General features: G+C 46.9%; 1 protein-coding gene across 5 annotated transcripts in view; it reads right to left on the reverse strand.

The window, feature by feature from the left end:
• The window catches only part of LOC309336674 (uncharacterized protein), a 52,199-nt gene that overhangs the window by 22,425 nt on the left and 9,636 nt on the right, over positions 1-20,138 (reverse strand). For 2 of the 5 annotated variants that reach the window (XM_081852824.1, XM_081852826.1), the window contains exons 3-6: positions 12,689-13,407; positions 12,336-12,462; positions 9,818-10,381; positions 7,493-8,499 (exon numbers count right to left, since the gene is read on the reverse strand). In XM_081852824.1, coding sequence (XP_081708950.1) covers positions 7,862-8,499; positions 9,818-10,381; positions 12,336-12,462; positions 12,689-13,396 — 2,037 coding nt within the window. In that variant the 5' untranslated portion in view covers positions 13,397-13,407 and the 3' untranslated portion in view covers positions 7,493-7,861. Of the gene's footprint in view, positions 1-5,759; positions 8,500-9,817; positions 10,382-12,335; positions 12,463-12,688; positions 13,408-16,935; positions 18,510-20,138 lie in introns of those variants that run through there. The other 3 variants (XR_014154061.1, XM_081852827.1, XM_081852825.1) reach the window with 3 other exon arrangements.

Here is a 20,138-nt window from a genome sequence, read left to right on the forward strand (position 1 = left end):
CCATCCCCAAAACCTGGACCCACTCCAAAATAGTCTCCATCCCAAAACCACTAAAAGACAGCCTCAAAGTAGAATCATACCGCCCAATCTCATTAATAAACCAAGACTACAAGATATTCACATCAATCTTGGCCAACCGCCTAAAAATCTTCCTACACAAGTTAATAGCCCCAGACCAGACTGGCTTTGTCCCTGGCCGCAATATAACAGACCCCATCAGGAAACTACTGAACCTGATCGAACACAGCAAGGCAACGAAACTCCCATTGACAATTATGTCCCTAGACATCCTCAAAGCCTTTGATTGCTTAGAGTGGAAATACATATTAGCAGTACTAACTAACATGAAATTTGGCCCCAACTTCCTACAAATCCTCAAACAAATATACTCCCAAGCCTCAGCAAAATGCAGAATTAACAATATGGATTCTAATACTATAGCTATCCAAAGAGGCACGAAACAAGGATGCCCACTGTCTCCCTTCTTATTTATCCTGGCTCTGGAACCCTTAGCAATCCGCATCCGAGCAGCCACAGACATCAAGGGAGTGGAAATAAAAGGCAGAACCTATAAATTAGGGCTCTTTGCAGATGACCTAATGGTGACAACACCAGACCCCATAAGCACAGCAACCTCCCTAATCAGAGAACTCAACAAATTTGCAATGGTGTCGGGCCTACAGGTAAATTTTACAAAGTCAGAAGCTATGTGCTTCAACACCCCTCCTCACACCCAAAAAGAGCTCACGAAGGTCACCAAAATAAAACTCTGCCACACCAAGTTCAGATACCTAGGGGTACAAATAACCAGAAACCTCAACAAATTGTACCTCCACAACTACAAGCCCCTGTGGCGGCAAATTAACAAAGACCTAAAGAGATGGAATAACACGAATTTCACTCTCTCAGACAAAATAGCCATGATCAAAATGATCACACTCCCAAAACTAACCTACCTATTCCAAACCCTCCCAATCTGGATCCCCTCAACCCAACTCCGCAGTTGGCAGAGAAAACTACACTCTTTCATCTTCTCACATAAAAAACCAAGAATAAGCCCCAAATACCTGTACCTCCCCACCTCAGAAGGAGGATGGGGAATCCCCAACATAGAAGCATATTACATTGCCAACCAAATACGTCATGTAATTCCATACATACTAGAAGATGAGACAAAACAATGGGTACACCTAGAGAGGGACACAATTGAAAATACCTGCACCACAACATACCCACTCCTCCCAAACAAACTAAAGAAAATTCCCACAACACTTAACAGGTGCACACAGACCATGCTCAAAGCATGGAAAACACAAATAGGCAAACTATCCCCAACCCCATCCCCACTAATCCCCCTGGCGTACCACCCATTATTCCACCATGCAGCACAAAACCTCCAGATAAAAGCCTGGCGAACCAAAGGCTTATATCGCCTAATAGACTTTTATAAAAATAACAAACCCTTGTCAACACAAGAAATACAAGACAAACTAGAAGACACCCAAATGCCCTGGTTAACACAACACCAACTACATGCCCTCTTAAACAACCCAACAGTAAAATCAGCAGCAACTAGGACCCTGACAACCTTTGAAAACCTCCTCCTAACAACAAAGGGAAATGGTAAAGGGACGGTATCCGCAATATACAAAATACTACTCCAAAATCCCGCAAATCCCCTAGACGCAATCAAAAAACAATGGGAGAATGACATAGGCTATGAGATTAACCCCACTCAATGGACCAGAATGTGGTCTAAACCCTCCTTTAAATCCATATCAACGAAAAGAAAAGAACTCACACTGAAACTCACCTACAGGTGGTACCTAACACCAAGGAAACTAGCGCTAATACACCCAGGAACCTCACCAAAATGCTGGAGAGGGTGCACCTCCACAGGCACATACCTCCACATGTGGTGGGAGTGTCCCAAAATCCAACTATTCTGGACAACAGCCATACAAGAAATATGTAAAATAACAAAGCAAGTATTAGACTTCACCCCAGAATTGGCCCTACTAAACATCTTCCAAGACAACAATGCCCATTTACTCCACAAAGAACTCATAACCCACCTACTTTCAGCAGCCAGAAACACCATAACCAGACACTGGAGAGACCTGTCAGGAGTAAGCATGGACCAATGGTACCAAATAGTATGGGAAACAGCCCTACTAGAAAAATTAACTAACAAACTGAAACTGACACGGGACAAACAGAAGAAGACACCTTCACCCCGGTATGGCTCCCCTTTATCACATACACAGCCCAACAGGACAATGACAATAATCCACCAACAGCATACAAATCAATATGGCTAACTTGATCCAAAACACCCACCCACCTCACTCACACACGAAAACAAAGATCACCACAGCCAATCACAAACAAACAATCACATCCTAGGCCAACCCCAACCTCTCTCACCACCAAAGGAACACAAGTGAACAACACAAGCACGCTGACACCAAACTACATACATTAAGCATAATAGAAACACCGCTACCCCACCCCACCCCCACCCATCTCCCCTCCTTCCACCCTCCTTTCTTCTTTTTTTTTCTTTTCTTTTTTCTTCTCCCCCTAATGCCTCAACAAATGAAATGGATTTGTAAAAATGTTACACGGGAAAAAAAATACACGAGGCATTACACTTACACTGTAAAACAAGAAAACCCTTAATAAAATATATTTTAAAAAAGAAAAAGAAAACAGGGACACCCTCAGGAAAAGCGGAATATTCTGGGATCAAATCAGAAACCAGGACGGCTTCTCTAATTCTAAACAGTGGCACTTGGAGGGTTTCTCTTTCCCTGCTTTTTCAGTTACAGATAGGTAGCCGTGTTGGTCTGCCATAGTCAAAACAAAAAATTCATTCCAGTAGCACCTTAAAGACCAACTAAGTTAGTTCTAGGTATAAGCTTTCGTGTGCATGCACACTTCTTCAGATACACCTGCTTTTTCATTCACTGCCTCTGGTCTCCTGCATCCTTTTAGCAGAGGAGGGGAGAGGCTTTGGCCTTATACTTCTCCACCCCCCACCCCACCCCACCCCCAATATAACCAAAAACACCAGGAGACACACACACACCATTTTGGAGTGAGGACCAAAAAAATAAAATCCTTTTATTATTTTATTACTTATTTTTGCAGTTCGATCTACCGTATCTATAAATTTTATTGTTTATAGCCAATGGCCACCACAATACAATATGAGCACAAATCATGCAGCTGCAAAACAAAAGACATTGCATGCACCAGACCAGGATAAATCTATAGCGTCCAAAATTTATTTTCACATTTGTTTCAATGGGAAGGATATAGGGCAGCAGAGTCCAGGTGGTGAGGTCCAGATTACAGCTTCCATCATCCTTGACTGTCATCCCTGCTGGCTGAAACTGATGGGAACTGGACACCAACATCTGGGGACACCTCAATGGCTATGCTCTGATATACAGAATCTACAAAAGATTAAAGCACTGATCCAGAAGACAATGAACTGCGAATAGCAAGTGTAGCTAGGAGGAGAATGCATTGGCAGCAGGGTTTGGAAGCTGTTCCCTGACACAAATCCCCTTATTTCCTCCTCTGGAGATCTGAGGTCTACAAAGCAATGGGTTGTTTTATTCAGAATAAGCTCACTGACATCAATGGAGCTATCATCATAATCATCTCCTCTATGGGTGCCGCCAAGTGCCCTCTGTCTTTGAGCTTTTTGCTCTCCTAGTTTTAAGGCTCGCTGGTTTCTCTAAGTCTGGGGAAAGTGCTAAGGATGATGGTTTAATTTCCATAAATGAGAATGTTTTAAGATGGAGTTTCCTTTGACAGTAGCCCTCATGTGTGTTAGTCACATGAGGGAGGCATTCCATTCTGTTGAGACTGTTATTCCAGTAACTGTTGTTTTTAACTGCTTTTCTGTTCTTTTCTCTCTCTGTGCATGAGGGAGAAGTGCTGCTGAGAGAGATGTCTCAGGATACTATTGTGTGTCAGTGTGATCTGTCTGAAGTGAAACAGTGGAAGATCACTAAATGCTGATCAAAATTACTGCTCAAAAGTTCAAAAACAGAATTACTGCTGAGGTTAAAGTAAAAACCTTTTGTAAGAAACTGTAAGACAATTCAAGTGAGAACATGCCCGTGTTTGAATAAGCATGAGATTGTAAATATATTTTTCTCAGTTATATGTTTATGAAAGTAAGGTTCTTTTGAATACCAAGAGTCTGGACATTGTAGTCTGTAAAAAGGAACTATCACCTAGAACAGCTATTTTGCTTCTTAGCTATAAGCTACTCTGTTACTTTGGATATCATCAAAATTCACACACAGACAGACTATAATGTTGCATACAGTATAAGGTTGGGGAGTTGAGAAGTGGGGATGGGGGGGGAGGGGGAAGTAAACTTTCATTATTTTACAGAGTGCATATCCAAAGTTTTTGTGTCGGTGACACATGCATAGGTTCTCCTTCTATTCATTCATTTTCATTGGCAGTGAGAAAGATCGGGCCCCCAGGGCATAGTTGGTTGCCTTCACTTGACTGCAGTGAAGGGAGAACCAATTGGAGGAACAGATTGTTGCAATTCTTGGAAAGGGATGGAAAAGAGCACGGCTACACCGCGGTTTGGTCTTTCAAGTACTTGTTGTTAAATACAGTGGTACCTCTGTATTTACGTACTTAATTTGTTCCAGAGGTCCGTTCTTAACCTAAAACTGTTCTTAACCTGAAGCACCACTTGGGCTAATGGGGCCTCCCGCTGCTACTGTGCCGCCGCCACACGATTTCTGTTCTCATCCTGAAGCAAAGTTCTTAATCCGAGGTACTATTTCTGGGTTAGCGGAGTCTGTAACCTGAAGCGTATGTAACCTGAAGCGTATGTACCACTGTACTCTGTGAGTTGAGTGAGGCTGAGAGACTCCAGAGAAGTGTGACTAGCCCAAGGTCACCCAGCAGCTGCATGTGGAGGAGCGGGGACACAAACCTGGTTCACCACATTACAAGACTACCACTCTTAACCACTACACCACACTGGCTGGAAAAAGGGGAAGTTCTTTTCTTGGCATTAAGTTGTGAAAAATAAAGCAATAATTTTTAAAAAACAACCCTTCTTTCAATGCTTTCTTTTTAAAGCAAAAAAAGAGGTAGTGCCATAGTTTGAACAGTTTTGCCTTGTATGGGAAGGATATATCTGAGATACAAATGCACACACAACGCTCTCCCCTCCATCCAGGCGAAGAGGAGGCATTGTCAGGAGATTAAAGGCACATCCCGGCTGGCTAAGGTGCGAAGCAGAGCCATGGAAGGGGGTGGGGTGGATTCTGAGGACCACAGACCACATGTGCAATTGGCCCCCCCAGGTATGAATTTCTCCACCCTTGGCACCACATAACACCAGTCTTGAAGATCTACATTGGCTCCCAGTACGTTTCTGAGCACAATTCAAAGTGTTGGTGCTGACCTTTAGAAAGCCCTAAACGGCCTCGATCCAGTATACCTGAAGGAGCATCTCCACCCCCATTGTTCTGCCCAAACACTAAGGTCCACGCTGAGGGCATTCTGGTGATTCCCTCCCTGTGAGAAGCCAAGTTACAGGGAACCAGGCAGAGGGCCTTCTCGGTAGTGGCACCCGCCCTGTGGAACACCCTCCCACCAGATGTCAAAGAGAAAAACAACTAACAGACTTTTAGAAGACATCTGGGCAGCCCTGTTTAGGATGCTTTTAATGTTTAACAGACTATTGTATTTTAATATTTTGTTGGAAGCTGCCCAGAGTGGCTGGGGAAACCCAGCCAGATGGGCGGGGTATAAATAATAAATTATTATTATAAATTATTAAGTGCAAATCAGGTAAGTGTAAAGAGAACTGTTTCAACCCAACTGTAGTGCATATGTAATACAGCCATACCTTGAATGTCAAACGCCTTGCAACTCGAACGTTTTGGAAGACGAATGTCCGACACAGCTTCTGATTGAGTGCAGAAAGCTCCTGCAGTCAATCGGAAGCCGCGCCTTGGTTTTCGTACGGTTCCAGGAATCAAACGGACTCCCAGAACGGATTAAATTCGAGAACCAAGGTACGACTGTACAGGGATCAGGATCAGTGTGTTTGCAACTTCAGCTGAAAGTATTTTTCACAACTTTTTTTAACAGTAAAAACTTTTAATTAGTTCTATTTGACAAGAACATTGACAGCCACCAACAATTATGTGGATTTGTTTGCTAAAAAGGACAGATGTAAACAAAGCTTGGAGCTAAACAGGTAACTTCACAAATGAACCTTATATTTTCCTGCTTGACTAGACCAGCTGCCATGTTTGGGTTGTTTTGTTTTGGTTTTTGAAAGGAAAAAAAAAGGCTCAAGCATCATTTTGACAGGCAGCAAACTTTCACCCTTAAGAACTATGGAATCTCTTATCTGCCACACAAGAAACAAGGCCTAATTCCACCCCCACCCCACCAACACACACCTTAATCCTCTCTAGCTATTTGCTGGTCCATCAACCCTGATGGACCTAGAAATATTCCCAGTTCCCCTAATTGCTGTCAAAACTATCCCAAGGTGGTGTCAAGCAGATATTTCCCCTAATATTTCCACACCTCAGACGATCTGATCCAAATCAACATTCATAAGCATGGAAACCGAATATGTTGATGCTTGCCTAAGTTTCCCGGATTGGCAACTTGCAATCCCAGTTCCTGGCAGTCTGTTTCTGAACTATAAGGCATTGGCTGGTTCCTGTCACCTGGCAGCTGGAGGTTTCCAGAGAGAGAGTGCAGAGGGCTGAGGAACCAGATGCTGGGACTTCAACTGGAGTTCAACAACACATGGGCCCCAGCCCTGCTATATGCTATATGGAGACAAGGAATGCTTTTTTCCGAATCAGATTCAGAATTATTTCCTGTCTTTTTACCTAGGAAGTACATTTCTGTTCCACACTTCCCTCATCAAGGCCGCTGCAAGATATATTGCTTTCACGCACACAGCAACCCTGCGAGGGAGGTTTCACATAAAGATGGTGACCAGCTTTAAGTCACCCAATCAGCTTCACGACTGGGGAGGGATTTGAATTGTCCCCGGCATTTGTGGACCTAGACGCAAGGAAACCTGTGGTCCTTCAGAGATCATTGGACTCCAGCTCCCATGAGTCCCAGCCAGGATGGCCAATGGCCAGGGAAGACGTGAGTTGAAATCTAACAACATCTGAAGGGGCCACAGGATGCCAGCCTTTCGCCAGGTAAATATTCTGTAACAATTTTGTCGTGCTGGCCCACTTTTACTTTTCATGTTTGAACGTACAAAGGAACAAACTGTGCCTCAAAGAGGAAAGATCACCCAAACCCTGCCTCACCACCAGGTCGATTTCTTGAAGGTCAGTCACAGAAGAAAAAAAGGAACCTTTTTTCACAGAAGAAAAAAAGGAAAAAAAGGAACCTTTGGCACCAGCCTACACTTAAACACTCTGCTGTGGGGAACCTTTCGTTATTTGTTAAATGAAAGGCCAGTGACCCATTGGAAAAATCTATTTTGTGGGGAGCGGGGTCCAAACAGAAGCAGTGGGGATTGATGCCCATTGCTTGGCAGAGCAAGAGGAAGTGTTAGGCGGAGCCAACCAATTCCAGAACCATCTTCTATAATCTGCAAGATAAAAAATGTAAAAAATTATATAACTTCACAGCTGAAGATTTTACTGTTTGAGGGCTCTTATGTTTCTAATATTTTGTTGGAAGCCACCCAGAGTAGTAGGGCAACGCAGTTAGATGGGTGGTGTACAAATGATAAAATTATGATGAAGAAGAACTTAAGAAGAAGAAAAAAGAAGTGAATATATATAAAATAATGATAAACATTCAACACAGCAGCTTTTCAGTGTGACACTTGTGGCTGTGTTTCTTTTTCAAGCTCACTTTTGCCTGGCGGCATCAACAATGTGGCCGCTAGCAGCTGGCTTTCCAAGTTCACCTCTGGTAATCGGGGGCCCCGGGGGTCCCTTGCCAGAGACCCCTCCATTCCCCGAGTCGAGTTCTTGCTGTGAGCTGGCCCCCTCCTGCGAGAGAAGCTCACGCTCTCAAAGAGCTTCAGCTTCTCTGGGGCCAAGAGAGCGGCGGTGGCCACAATGCACTCCTTCACCAGCTCGCCTCTGGAGAGCGGGCGAAGCTTTTTGGAGACCAGCTCGCTCACCACGAAGCTGGCTTGCTCCACGCTGTCCATTTCCTTCCTTGGTTCTGGGGCGATGCCTTGCTGGGCGTGCAGGTCCATTTTCAGCGCCTTGACCTTCTCCTCGCGCAGCTGCCCTTGGAACTCCTCATACTGGATGTGCTTCGTCCTGTAGTGCCTCTGCAGGTTGGCCTTCTTCAGGATGGAAAGGGCCTCACCACAAATGAGGCACACGGGCATGCCTTTCAGCTCCACAAAGAAATAGTCTTGTGTCCATTTCTTATTGAAAATGCGGCACTCCAAATCTATCTTCCTCTTCTTGTGCGACGGCATTGCAACCAAATGATCTAACAACAAAGAAACAGGTGGAGCGGTTAACTAGCTTTCTTTCAGAGTGAGGGGAGTGATAATATAATTATAATCAAGAGAAAATACTGGAAACCAAGGCTCCACAACCACCATCTTGTGCTTCAGCCCCCTTTAGCCTTATTAGTGGGAGAGGAAGCCCTGCTGATGGCATCCTTCCATGGCAGGGTTAAAAACTCAGATATGTACCATAATTTTTGCTCCATAACACGCAGTTTTTCTCCTAGAAAGTAAGGGGAAATGTCTGTGCGTGTTATGGAGCGAATGCCTATGGATGGCGGGGGGATTTGCTGCAGTCGTGAGCAGTCCGTGGCTCGCTTTGAAACAGCAAAGCGAGTGTAAGCGGCTCCTGTCTGGTTGCTGCTTTAAAACAACCCCGTGCTCTCTGTCCCTCTCTCCTCCCCACTCAGCTCACTAAACAGCAGCAAAGCTTTTCAGCTCGCTAAGCTGGGGAGGAGGGAGAGAAGCAGAGCCTGCTTGTTTTAAAGGAGCAAAGCGGGAGAGGAGAGGAGCCTTCTCCCCTTATACCCCTCTCCTGCATTAATAGCAGCATCCTTCTCCACACACCCCACGCATGCTCCTTGTCCCTCGAGTGCTTTTCCTTCCCTCCCCACTTAAAACGTGGATACAAAGCACGGATCCACATGGATCCTCAGGGTTTTTGCACTGGGTCACCCCAAATTCACCATCAGATCACATAGCATGTCCATGGCTACAGCCTGCACCAAAAAACACACACAAACAGTTTCATGGGGCCGCAATGGTGCAAAAACGTGGTTACAAAGCATGGATCCACATGGATCCTCAGGATTTTTGCATTGGGCTACCCCAAACTCACCGTCAGATCACATGTCTGTGGCCACAGCATGAACCACAAAAATCATACATCCACTGTTTCGTTTGGAATATTTTTTTCTTGTTTTCCTCCTCTAAAAACTACGTGCGTGTTATGGTCAGGTGTGTGTTATAGAGCGAAAATTACGGTAAGTTAATCGCCAAATGGCACCTTAAACCTAGGCTACGGTCGCCACAATGGCATGCCGAGGTGCCATTTTTTAACTTTTGGCAATGAAATTATCCATATTATTCATTTCATTTCTATACCGCTTTATATTTTAAAGAGAAAGCCTCAAAGCGCTTTACAACACATCAAATAAAACAATCTACAATAAAACCAATTCAAGCTATGATATTTCAGATCATCCCCCCCCCCCCGTGGCGGTTTTCCTGTGTCAGGAGAGAGAGGCTACCTGGCTGAAGCTCTTAGCGCAGTCGGGGCAATGGGAAAGTTTCTCTCACCTGTGTGGATTCTCTTGTGCCTCACCAGCTGGGAGCTGATCCCAAAGCTCTTCCCGCACTCGGAGCACCTGTATGGCTTCTCCCCCGTGTGGATCCTTTTGTGTGAAGTGAGCGACGATTTCCAGCCAAAGCTCTTCCCGCACTCAGAGCACCGGTACGGTTTCTCTCCCGGGAAAGCCCCCTTGCGCGCAGCGAGGGAGGGGCCGCTCCTCAAGGCTTTCCTGCACAGACTGCAGTGGTCGGGGTCCTCTCCCATCTGCATCCTCTCACTCTTGGGAAAGTTGAAGCTATGGCACAGATTTTCACAGTCCACGCACATGTTTCTTCTTTCGCCCTCAGCGAGTCCCTGTTTCACAGGGCTGTCACATACGATGGTGTCCACTTCCTCACGAGGCACTGACTGCTGGAATGTTCCTAGTCCCTGGTGAGTCAAAAGCCAGCCTCGATTGTCATGACGGAGCAAGTCGTCCTCTCTGGCTTTCCCCAAAGGTATTGAGTTGAATTCTGCTTGCTTCAATCTTTGCAATGGAAGATCTCCCTCCTTTGCCTTTGTTTCTGCATTGCCTGTGGGGTAAAGAACGATCTGAGGAATCTGTGGGGAGAATGTTGAATTTTTACCCTGCCCTCTGACACCCCAAGACATGTGCTTTCAGAGCTGACCCTATTCCTTTGATGGTAATCTTTAACTTTTATTCATTTTGAAGTTTAAATAGTGGTAACTAGCACTGGGACCTGCTGGTGAAGGCCAGGTAATAAATTAAAAAATAATGATCATTTCTAGTTCTACAATATATTTTCTGAGAATCAGAACTATACACAGTATTCAAAGTATGGTTGCACTATAGGTTTCTAATAAGTCTGGCAGTTTTACATCTGCTCACTTCCCAATGATTGCCCAACATGGGATTTGCCTTTTTTCAAAGCTGTTGCAAACTGGATGGACATCTTCATCGATTTATCCACAAAATGAACCCAAAATCCTTCTCTTGTTCAGTACAGTGGTACCTCGGGTTAAGTGCTTAATTCGTTCTGGAGGTCCGTACTTAACCTTGAAACTGTTCTTAACCTGAAGTACCACTTTAGCTAATGGGGCCTCCTGCTGCCGCCGCGCCACCGGAGCACGATTTCTGTTCTCATCCTGAAGCAAAGTTCTTAACCTGAAGCATTGTTTCTGGGTTAGTGGAGTCTGGAACCTGAAGTGTATGTAACCTGAAGGATATGTAACCCAAGGTACCACTGTACAGTGGTGCCCCGCAAGACGAAAATAATCCGTTCTGCGGGAGCCTTCATCTTGCAGGGATTTTCGTCTTGCTGATAAGCTGATCAGCTGATAAGCGGCTAAACAGCTGATAAGCGGCTTAGCGGCTTTTAGCGGCTTAGCGGCAATTTGCAGATAAGCAGCTTAGCGCCTTTCAGAAAAGGCCAAAAAAAAGGGAGACCATGGAAAAAAATTCATTTTGCGAGTAAGCCCCATAAAAAACTTCGTCTTGCGAAGCGGAAAAAATATCAGGAAGCCCTTTCGCCTTGCGCGTTTTTCATTTAGCGGGGCATTCGTCTAGCGGGGTACCACTGTATCTACAATCTCAGACCACTCAGCACATACGTGAAGCTAGGATTTCTTGCCCCGACATGCATCACTTTCATACTTACACCAAACAGCATTTGCCATTTTATTGGCCGTTCGCCCACTTTGGAGAGATCTTTTTGGGGCTCATCACAGCTTTTCCATATTTACCACCCTCCATAATTTGGTACCACTGGCAAACCTGGCCAAACGTCAAGGCTCCTCGCAAACTTCAGGTTGTTTATAATCTAGTTTAAAAGCACAGGGTCAAAGACAGAACTTTGGGAGACCACACGTCTTATTCTGTGGCAGAGCTGGGGAACCTGTGGGCCTCAAGACATAGCCAGACTACAACTCCCATCATGCCTGATCACTGGCTCTGCTAACTGGGGAAGTCTCCAGGTGCATGTGTGGTACATAAACTGGTGGAGGTATTGTGGTGTCTTGTTGTTGCAACTGCTCCATAAAGCACAGGTCTGGTAATAGCTGTCTAGACACTAGGCTGGTGTGTGTGGTTTTTTGGAGCCAGGGAAACTGCTGTAAGTGTCAGCTTGGACAATAAAGAACTAACTCTCTGCTGGGTGCATTCCGTGGCAGCAGCCTTGGCACCCAGCAACATGTGGAGGGTCACAGGTTTCCCCCTTTGCTGGAGCATAACTCCGCCCTAATCTGAAGGAAGCCCTGTTTAGGGAAGCTTGTAATGTTTGGTGTCTTTTAATATTTTGTTGGAAGCCGCCCAGAGTGGCTGGGGAAGCCCAGCCAGATGGGACGGATATAAATAAATTATTATTATTATTATTATTATTACTATTACTATTATTACTACTACTATTATCCTGGCCTGCACACCATGGGAGCTGTAGTCCCACATGTGGAGGGCAGTTCCAATGCCAGCACAGGAATCATCCCCACAGAGGCCACCCAACCGTGAGATTTGGACACGGGGATCCTCACCCAGCAACCTGACAATTTCCTCATTGTCCCGGGCCACCTCCGCAGGGAAAAGAAGCTCCACAGCATCTGAGGGATCCTCCTCTGATTTGGGGGACTTAACAGTCACTATATGAAAAGGCTCCGGGAGCTGAAACAGGAAGAGAGACGCAGCCGGTGAGATGAAGTCGCTTATGCAAGTTAAATGGCACCATCCACACAGAAGATGGAGGTGTCAGCAGGCTCAGGGGGAAACCTTGGGTGGCGGCCAATGTTAGCCTTACTCAGAGTAGACCCATTGACGTCAATGGACACGACCGACATAGGTTCATGACCTGGAGTACAACATTTTATGAAATTACAAAAATATCTCAGACCTTTTCCCCCACTTGCTCCGCCTCTTGCAGCCTCAGCAAGAACTCGTCCGCCAGGGCCAAAGCCTGGGCACAAGTCTCTGGGTTGCGCTCCCGGACCCAGCACTGCATCTCCAGGGGCAGGATGGTCAGGAACTGCTCCAGGGTCACCAGCTCCAGGATCTGCTCCTTGCTGTGCCTCTCAGGTGTCAGCCACTGACAGCAGAGCTCCCAGAGCTGCCTCAAGACCTCCCAGGGCCTTTCGGCCTCCCGGTAGCCAAAATGGCGGAAGCGTAGGCAGCGCATCTCCAAGCTGAGAGCTTGCTTCTCCGGAACCTCTTCCTTCACTTTCACGGAAAGGTCCAGAGTTTGATGGGCCTCCTGGACTTCTCCCGGGAGGCCTGGCAGGGCTTGGGCCACACACTCCCTTGTAGGCCACTGGTTGCCCATGGCGATGGCCTTCCCCAAGGCCTGGGAGTCCTTCAAATCCTCCTCTGGTGTGAACTTGGATATCTGCGGAGTTCTCCAGCCTGACTGAGGGCTCTTCATCGTCTTCAGGAACTGCTGCCATTGGGCATCCCAGCACTGCTCCTCCGGCTCTGGCTTAATTTGCCGCAGGGTCGCCCCTGCCTGAAACTCTCTCAAGGCCCCAATAGGGGTAACCTGGGGGTCTTCCCCTCCTGCCTCCAATCTCTTCTTTTGGAAGGATCCTGTCGAGTTCTGGTCTTCCATTGTTATTCTGGCTGCAGAACGGAGAATGGAAAGCAAACAACCATCAATACTTGTGAGCTGAGGAAACTCCTCTGTTCGGTTTCATCAGAGATGGGGGGAGCTTGCAGCCCTCCTGTTGTATGTATGTATGTATGTATGAAGGTAAAGGTAAAGGTAAAGGGACCCCTGACTGTTAGGTCCAGTTGCAAACGACTCTGGGGTTGCAGCACTCATCTCGCATTACTGGCCGAGGGAGCCAGCATACAGCTTCTGGGTCATGTGGCCAGCATGACTAAGCAGCTTCTGGCAAACCAGAGCAGCGCACGAAATGCCATTTACCTTCCCGCCGGAGCGGTACCTATTTATCTACTTGCACTTTGACATGCTTTTGAACTGCTAGGTTGGCAGGAGCAGGGGCCGAGCAACGGGAGCTCACCCCGTCACGGGGATGATGATGATGATGATGATGATGATTACCAGCCTTTATGGTTTTAAAACTTGCAGTTAAAAAATACAAAAAATAAAAACCCCTGTCCATGTTCGACACCCTCAGCCAGGGTGACCAATGATATACATTCTACAGACATACAGTATAGTATGTACAGTGGTGCCTCGCAAGACGAAATTAATCCGTTCCGTGAGGCTCTTCGTCTAGCGGTTTTTTCGTCTTGCGAAGCAAGCCCATTGACGGCTTAGCGGATTAGCGCTATTAGCGGTTTAGCGGCTTTTAGCGGATCAGCTGATAAGCGGCTTAGCGGCTTAGGAAAAGGGGGGGAAAGGGGGAAAAAACCCTGCAGGAACTCGCAAGACATTTCGTCTTGCGAAGCAAGCCCATAGGGAAATTCGTTTTGCGAAGTGCCTCCAAAACGGAAAACCCTTTCGTCTAGCGGGTTTTCCGTCTTGCGAGGCGTTCATCTTGCGGGGCACCACTGTATATTTTTGTAAACGGCTTAGAAGTGTTTTTTTCAGTCAAAAGGCATGTCAAGTTTGTTAAGTTAATAGAAATAATCCAACAATGTCCGGAGGGGCACTGGTTCCCCCACCTGCGGCCTCAAGGGAAGAGGTGTGAACTGTGCACAAGCATTGCACATCTGCAGGGAAAGGCCACAGCTGAATAGTTCAGGAAAACGCTTTGCATGCAGTTGGATTAGATGCCCCAAGAGGCAGGACAACAGCCCCCCACCCTCTCCCATTACTGCAGTCATTGGCACACGCTCCTTCCAAACCAGGAAATTAGCGCAGGGGTGGAGATTCTGAAGGCTGCATTCCCTTCTGAGCCACATGTCAGAGGTAGGTGGGACCAGAAGCAAACATGAGCAAAGCAATGAGCGAATTTTTTACCTTTGTACAGCAAGATAAATGTACACCCCCCCCTTCTCTATCCTCCCTGCAGGCAAGCAAGAAGCATTCTCAGAGTTCAATGACCCATCCCAGAAAGCAAAAACATGGAGGGAGCAAAGCAGAGCGGGAGAGGAGTAAACAAGGCAAGTGGAAAATTTGCTGAACTGATAAAGAGTGAAGCTGGCTCCAAGAACAGCCGGAAATCATTGTGAGCTCCCAGAAGTTGTTGGGACTCCAATGCCCATGAGCACCAGCTGGTCTGGGCAGCGATCAGAGAGGATGGGATTTAGAATCCAGCAGCATCTGGGGGCACCTGCAGGCGCCCCATCCCTGGGGTAGACCAGATGGACCAAAGGTCTGATTCAATAGAACGTGATCATGTTGGAAATTGGACCAGACGGTTCCTTCCCATAAACCGGAGCATGGGATATATTTGTTTTCATATATATATGTTTTCAAACATACAGTGGTACCTTGGGTTACAGACGCTTTAGGTTACAGTCACTTCAGGTTACAGACTCCACTAATCCGGAAGTAGTACCTCGGTTTAATAACTTTGCTTCAAGACGAGAACAGAAATTGTGAGGCAGAGGCGCGAGGCACCATTAGCTAAAGTGGTGCTTCAAGTTAAGAACAGTTTCAGGTTAAGAATGGACCTCCAGAACAAATTAAGTTCTTAACCCGAGGTACCACTCTGTGTGTGTGTGTGTGTGTGTGTGTGTGCAATAAGGTTACATGCCTGAGTGGACTTGCCTAAACAAAGTAGGTACAGTGGTACTCGCAAGACGAAATTAATCCGTTCTGTGAGGCTCTTCGTATAGCGGTTTTTTCGTCTTGCGAAGCAAGCCCATTGACAGCTTAGCGGATTAGCGCTATTAGCGGTTTAGCGGCTTTTAGCGGCTTTTAGCGGATCAGCTGATAAGCGGCTTAGCGGCTTAGGAAAAAGGGGGGGAGGGGAAAAAACCCGCAGGAACTCGCAAGACATTTCATCTTGCGAAGCAAGCCCATAGGGAAATTCGTTTTGCGAAGCGCCTCCAAAACGGAAAACCCTTTCGTCTAGCGGGTTTTCCGTCTTGCGAGGCGTTCGTCTTGCGGGGCACCACTGTATTTGGAAGTCACTTAAAACAGTTCAGTGAAGGAACCTGCCTGATATTAATGGACAGGGAGTTCCGAAGATTAACTTCTCATGCATGAAAGGATCAATTCTTTGCCATTTCCACCGGAGGCAGTAATGCCCACCAACTTGGACAGCTTTAAAAGAGGAGTGGACAGATTCAAGGAGGAAAAGGCTCTCAAGGACACTACTACTAGCCAGGATGGCTATTGCTCCGCCTCCACACTTGGGAGGCAGAGATGCTTCTGAATTCTAGTTGCTAGAAACCACAGGAGGGGACAGGGCTCTCCTGCTCAGGTCCTGCTTGTGGGTTTTCCATCTGGGCACCTGCTTGGCCACAGTGAGAACAAGATGCAGGACTAGATGGGCTATTGGCCTGATCCAGCACAGCTTTGATAGCCCATTCTTGGCTTTGATGTCAAAGAGCCACGGGCAACCCTCTTCTCCTGCTGCAGTGGGTTTCTCAGCCACCTGGTCCCGGATGCGAGTTGCGGATGTACTTATTTGGAGTGTTTATTTCCCTGACCGCCCTGGAAAAATTCCTTTGTTTTCTTTTTTTTTAACAAGCTTTAAGGTTTTGCCTGATGTACATTTTTGTAACTGTTGTGGAGGTTGGATGGCCACTTGTCAGGGGTTATTTAGGTTTGAATTCTGCGTTGCAAGGGGGTTGGACTAGATGACCCTTGGAGTCCCTTCCAACTTTACAGTTCTATGAATCTAATGTGCAGAATGAAAATTATGTGGCACACATTTGCGGGAGATTGGGATTCTTATTCTACAGTTATCTCACATTTCATCCAGGAAGTTCAAATCAGCATACGACCAATCACTTCCACATCCATATTTTTTAATAAAAAAGCTAACAAGGAAGGTTAGGTTGAAATAGTGTCCCGAGTTCACCAAGGCAGCGTCGTGGCTGGGTGACGATTTGAACCCAGATCCCCCGCCTGCCCAAGTTCTAGCTCAGTCCCTTAACCACTGAACCACACTTGGCTCCGCATTAAACAACCGTCTTTTGCTTAGACTTCCCTCCAGCAGACACTTCTCTGCCTTTTCCTTCCCAATTCACAACTTTTCTCCCCAAAACAATCCCCTCTTCGCTCACCTTTTTTTATTACTATTATTCCACTTGCAGGATCCCTTGCAGCCCCTCGGATGTTGCAATCCAAAATGGCCAAAAATTTGAGAAAGCAAAAAAAAAAAAAAAAAGAGAGAGAGAGAGGAAAAAGTAAGCGGAACGGAGAGAAAAGAGCCTCTCCCACCTGGCCAAGGAGAAACAGGAAAAAGAATTGAGCACACCTTGGGGGTGGGGGAGAGTGCCCGTCTAGGAAACGCCTCTCTCTATCAGTTTAACCCCTAAGAGTCCGGGTGGGACATGGCATAAAAGCAGGAAAGGAACAAGGCAGCCCGGCCCCTATATACATGAAATTGAGGCAAAAGCGATCAAACGGGGGTGGGGTTTTCTTAGATCAGGGAAACATCTGGCCCTTGAGAGAGTGTTGGATTACAGCTCCCATCCTGACCATGGACAGGAAATAAGACAGATGCAGAAGAAACTTGCATGAGTGTTAATGTGCTTTACTCTGTTGTGGCTTTAACTTCTCTGTATGTTTTACATTACGGTTGTAAAAAAAAAAAAAAATCACGGTAAGTGATATTTTTATTTTTAATGTAAAGCGCTATGAGGTGTGTCCCCCACTACAATATATAAATTCTATGAAATAAATAATAAACAAAAGAAAGTGAACAAAGAAAAACTTGGTCCTGGATAGCTCAGTTGGTTAGAGTTTGGTGCTGATACCAAGGTTGCAGGCTTGATCCTCATATGGGACAGCTGTATAATCCTGCATTGCAGCGGGTTGGACTAAATGATCCCCAGGCTCCCTTCCAACTCTAGAATTCTGTGATTCTCACTTTACAGATTCAGGACAGATTACAGGAAGGACAGCTACTAGCCATGATGGCTGTGGTCTGCCTCCATGGTCAGAGGTAGCAATGCTTCTGAATACCAGTTGCTGGAAGCTTTTGGGCTTTGGGGCTCAATCCCGTCTGTAGGTTTTCCATAGGCACCTGGTTGGCCTCTGAGAGACCAGGATGCCATTCCACTGATCCACAAGTGTCTTCCTATGTCCTTATGGAATCGCAGGAGTTGGAGTCCAACCACATTGCAGGTTTTCCACCAGCATGTTTACCGAAACCTTTTCATTATTTCCTTTTCTTGTTTTAAAGCTCACTTTGATCACACCTGGAATACAAGAGACTGATCCGGAAAAAGTATCTTGTAGAGAAATCGTTCTGCAAACGCAAACACAGGGATATCCTGGATCGGAGCTAGCCCATGTTGTGTCTTGTAGGTGTCGTTGGACTCCAACTCCCATCACTCCCAGCCAGCAGAGCCCAATGGTTAGGGATGGGAGCTGTAGTACAGCAACATCTGGGCATAGGTGTCTACAGGGTGGCGATAATTTTATTTATTTATTGTGTCTATATCACACCACATCCAGAGGCTCAAGGAGGTGGTGTACAGAGTTCTCCGCCTCCTCTAATCCCCACAATGACCCTGTGAGGTAGGCATGGTGGCTGCTCCTCCTTCACCACCACCTGAGGCAACTGACAGTGGCCCAGGGAAGCCCTGGCATGCTGAAGGTAAAAAGATATAGGGACCCCTGACCATTAGGTCCAGTTGTGACCGATTCTGGGGTTGCGGTGCTCATCTCCCTTTATTGGCTGAGGGAGCCGGCGTACAGCTTCCGGGTCGTGTGGCCAGCATGACTAAGCCGCTTCTGGCAAACCAGAGCAGCGCACGGAAACGCTATTTACCTTCCTGTCGGAGCGGTACCTATTGATCTACTTGCACTTTGTGCTTTCGTACTGCTAGGTTGGCAGTAGCAGGGACTGAGCAACGGGAGCTCACCCGTCGCGGGGATTTGAACCGCCAACCTTCTGATTGGCGAGTCCTAGGCTCTGTGGTTTAACCCACAGTGCCACCCACGTCCCTATGCTGAAGGTAGCAAGGGAGAAAAAAAAAAGAGGCTGGAGAGGATCAAGGGGCGATGGAGAAAGAGGCCAACAAGCATAGGAGGCAGCGAGCAGCACACTCTTGTGGGGCTGGACTGCCACCTTTCCCAGCTGCCCCCCAGCCTGTCGCTTGAGGAGACTGCCTCACCAGCCACAGAGGCAGTCTGGCCATAGAGGTGGGCTAGGCTAGAGGTTTTCAACCTTTTTGGGTCCATGGCTCCCTCGACCAACTACATATTTCTGCGGCACCCCTGTGGGGCTCAGGAGCCCAGTTGTGTCACCCCTTGCCTGTAGAGCTGGCAGCCCCTCACCCCTTTTCGAATCCTCCCTTGTGGAGCGTTGCCTCAGCCTTCTATCTTCTCCCCTCTCCTTGGGAGTCCTCTGGGCAGCTATAGCTGCCACATTTTGTCTTTGAGCTGTCCACCCCTAAAGAGAGGTGGCTTCTCACAGTGCCCTACAGGGGCCTGGGAAGCACCCCCTGGCCAGCCCCTGAGGCACTATTCGCCTGGGGAGCTTGTAGCCAGGCTGCTGCAACAAACAGCTGTGCAAACCTTTGGGAGGCAGGGACTCCAGAGGGCATCAGAGGAGGGAGGGAAGGAAAGAGGGACAGAGGCAGTGTTGCCCACAGCACCCCTAAGCATCATTCAAGGCACCCCAGGGTGCCACGGCACACTGGTTGAAAACCACTGGGCTAGGCTGAGATGAAGTGACTGACCCACGGTCACCCAGAGAGCTTCATGGCCGAGTGATGATTGGAACCATCTCCCAGTCAGACACTCTAATCCAGTGGTTCTCAAACTTTTCAGTGACTGACCCGCACTTTCAGAATAAAAATATGTCAAAACTGGCCACTCCAAACATTTTTCTGCTCAATTAAAAACAGCATTGTGTGTTCTTTATAGTCTGTTCTTTATATTTTATACTACCATGAAAAGTTTAAATGTTTCTTTGACTGTCCTTGAATATTCCTACCACACTTGCCACCCTTTCCTGCCACACCAGTGTGGTGTGCCACACCCTTTTGAGAACAACTGCACTAACCACTAGGCCACGCTGGTTCTGGTGCACGGCTACCTCACTCATCCCTGGCCAGAGTTGGCAGGGGGAGAGGGAGCTAGTCTCATGGTCAACGTCTCTTGCAAGGCAGTTATGGCAAAGTGGTAACTTAAGTATTATTATTTTTAACATTTGGTTTGTTCAGTTGCCTCCTGGGACCTAGGCCTGAAAGGTGGTCTGGGTAGATGGAAATAGGTAAACTTTAGCAATATATTCTGTTGATTATTAATCGAG

This window comes from Podarcis erhardii (assembly GCF_964252035.2).
Source record: "Podarcis erhardii genome assembly, chromosome: 2".
NCBI classification, from domain to species: Eukaryota; Metazoa; Chordata; class Lepidosauria; order Squamata; family Lacertidae; genus Podarcis; species Podarcis erhardii.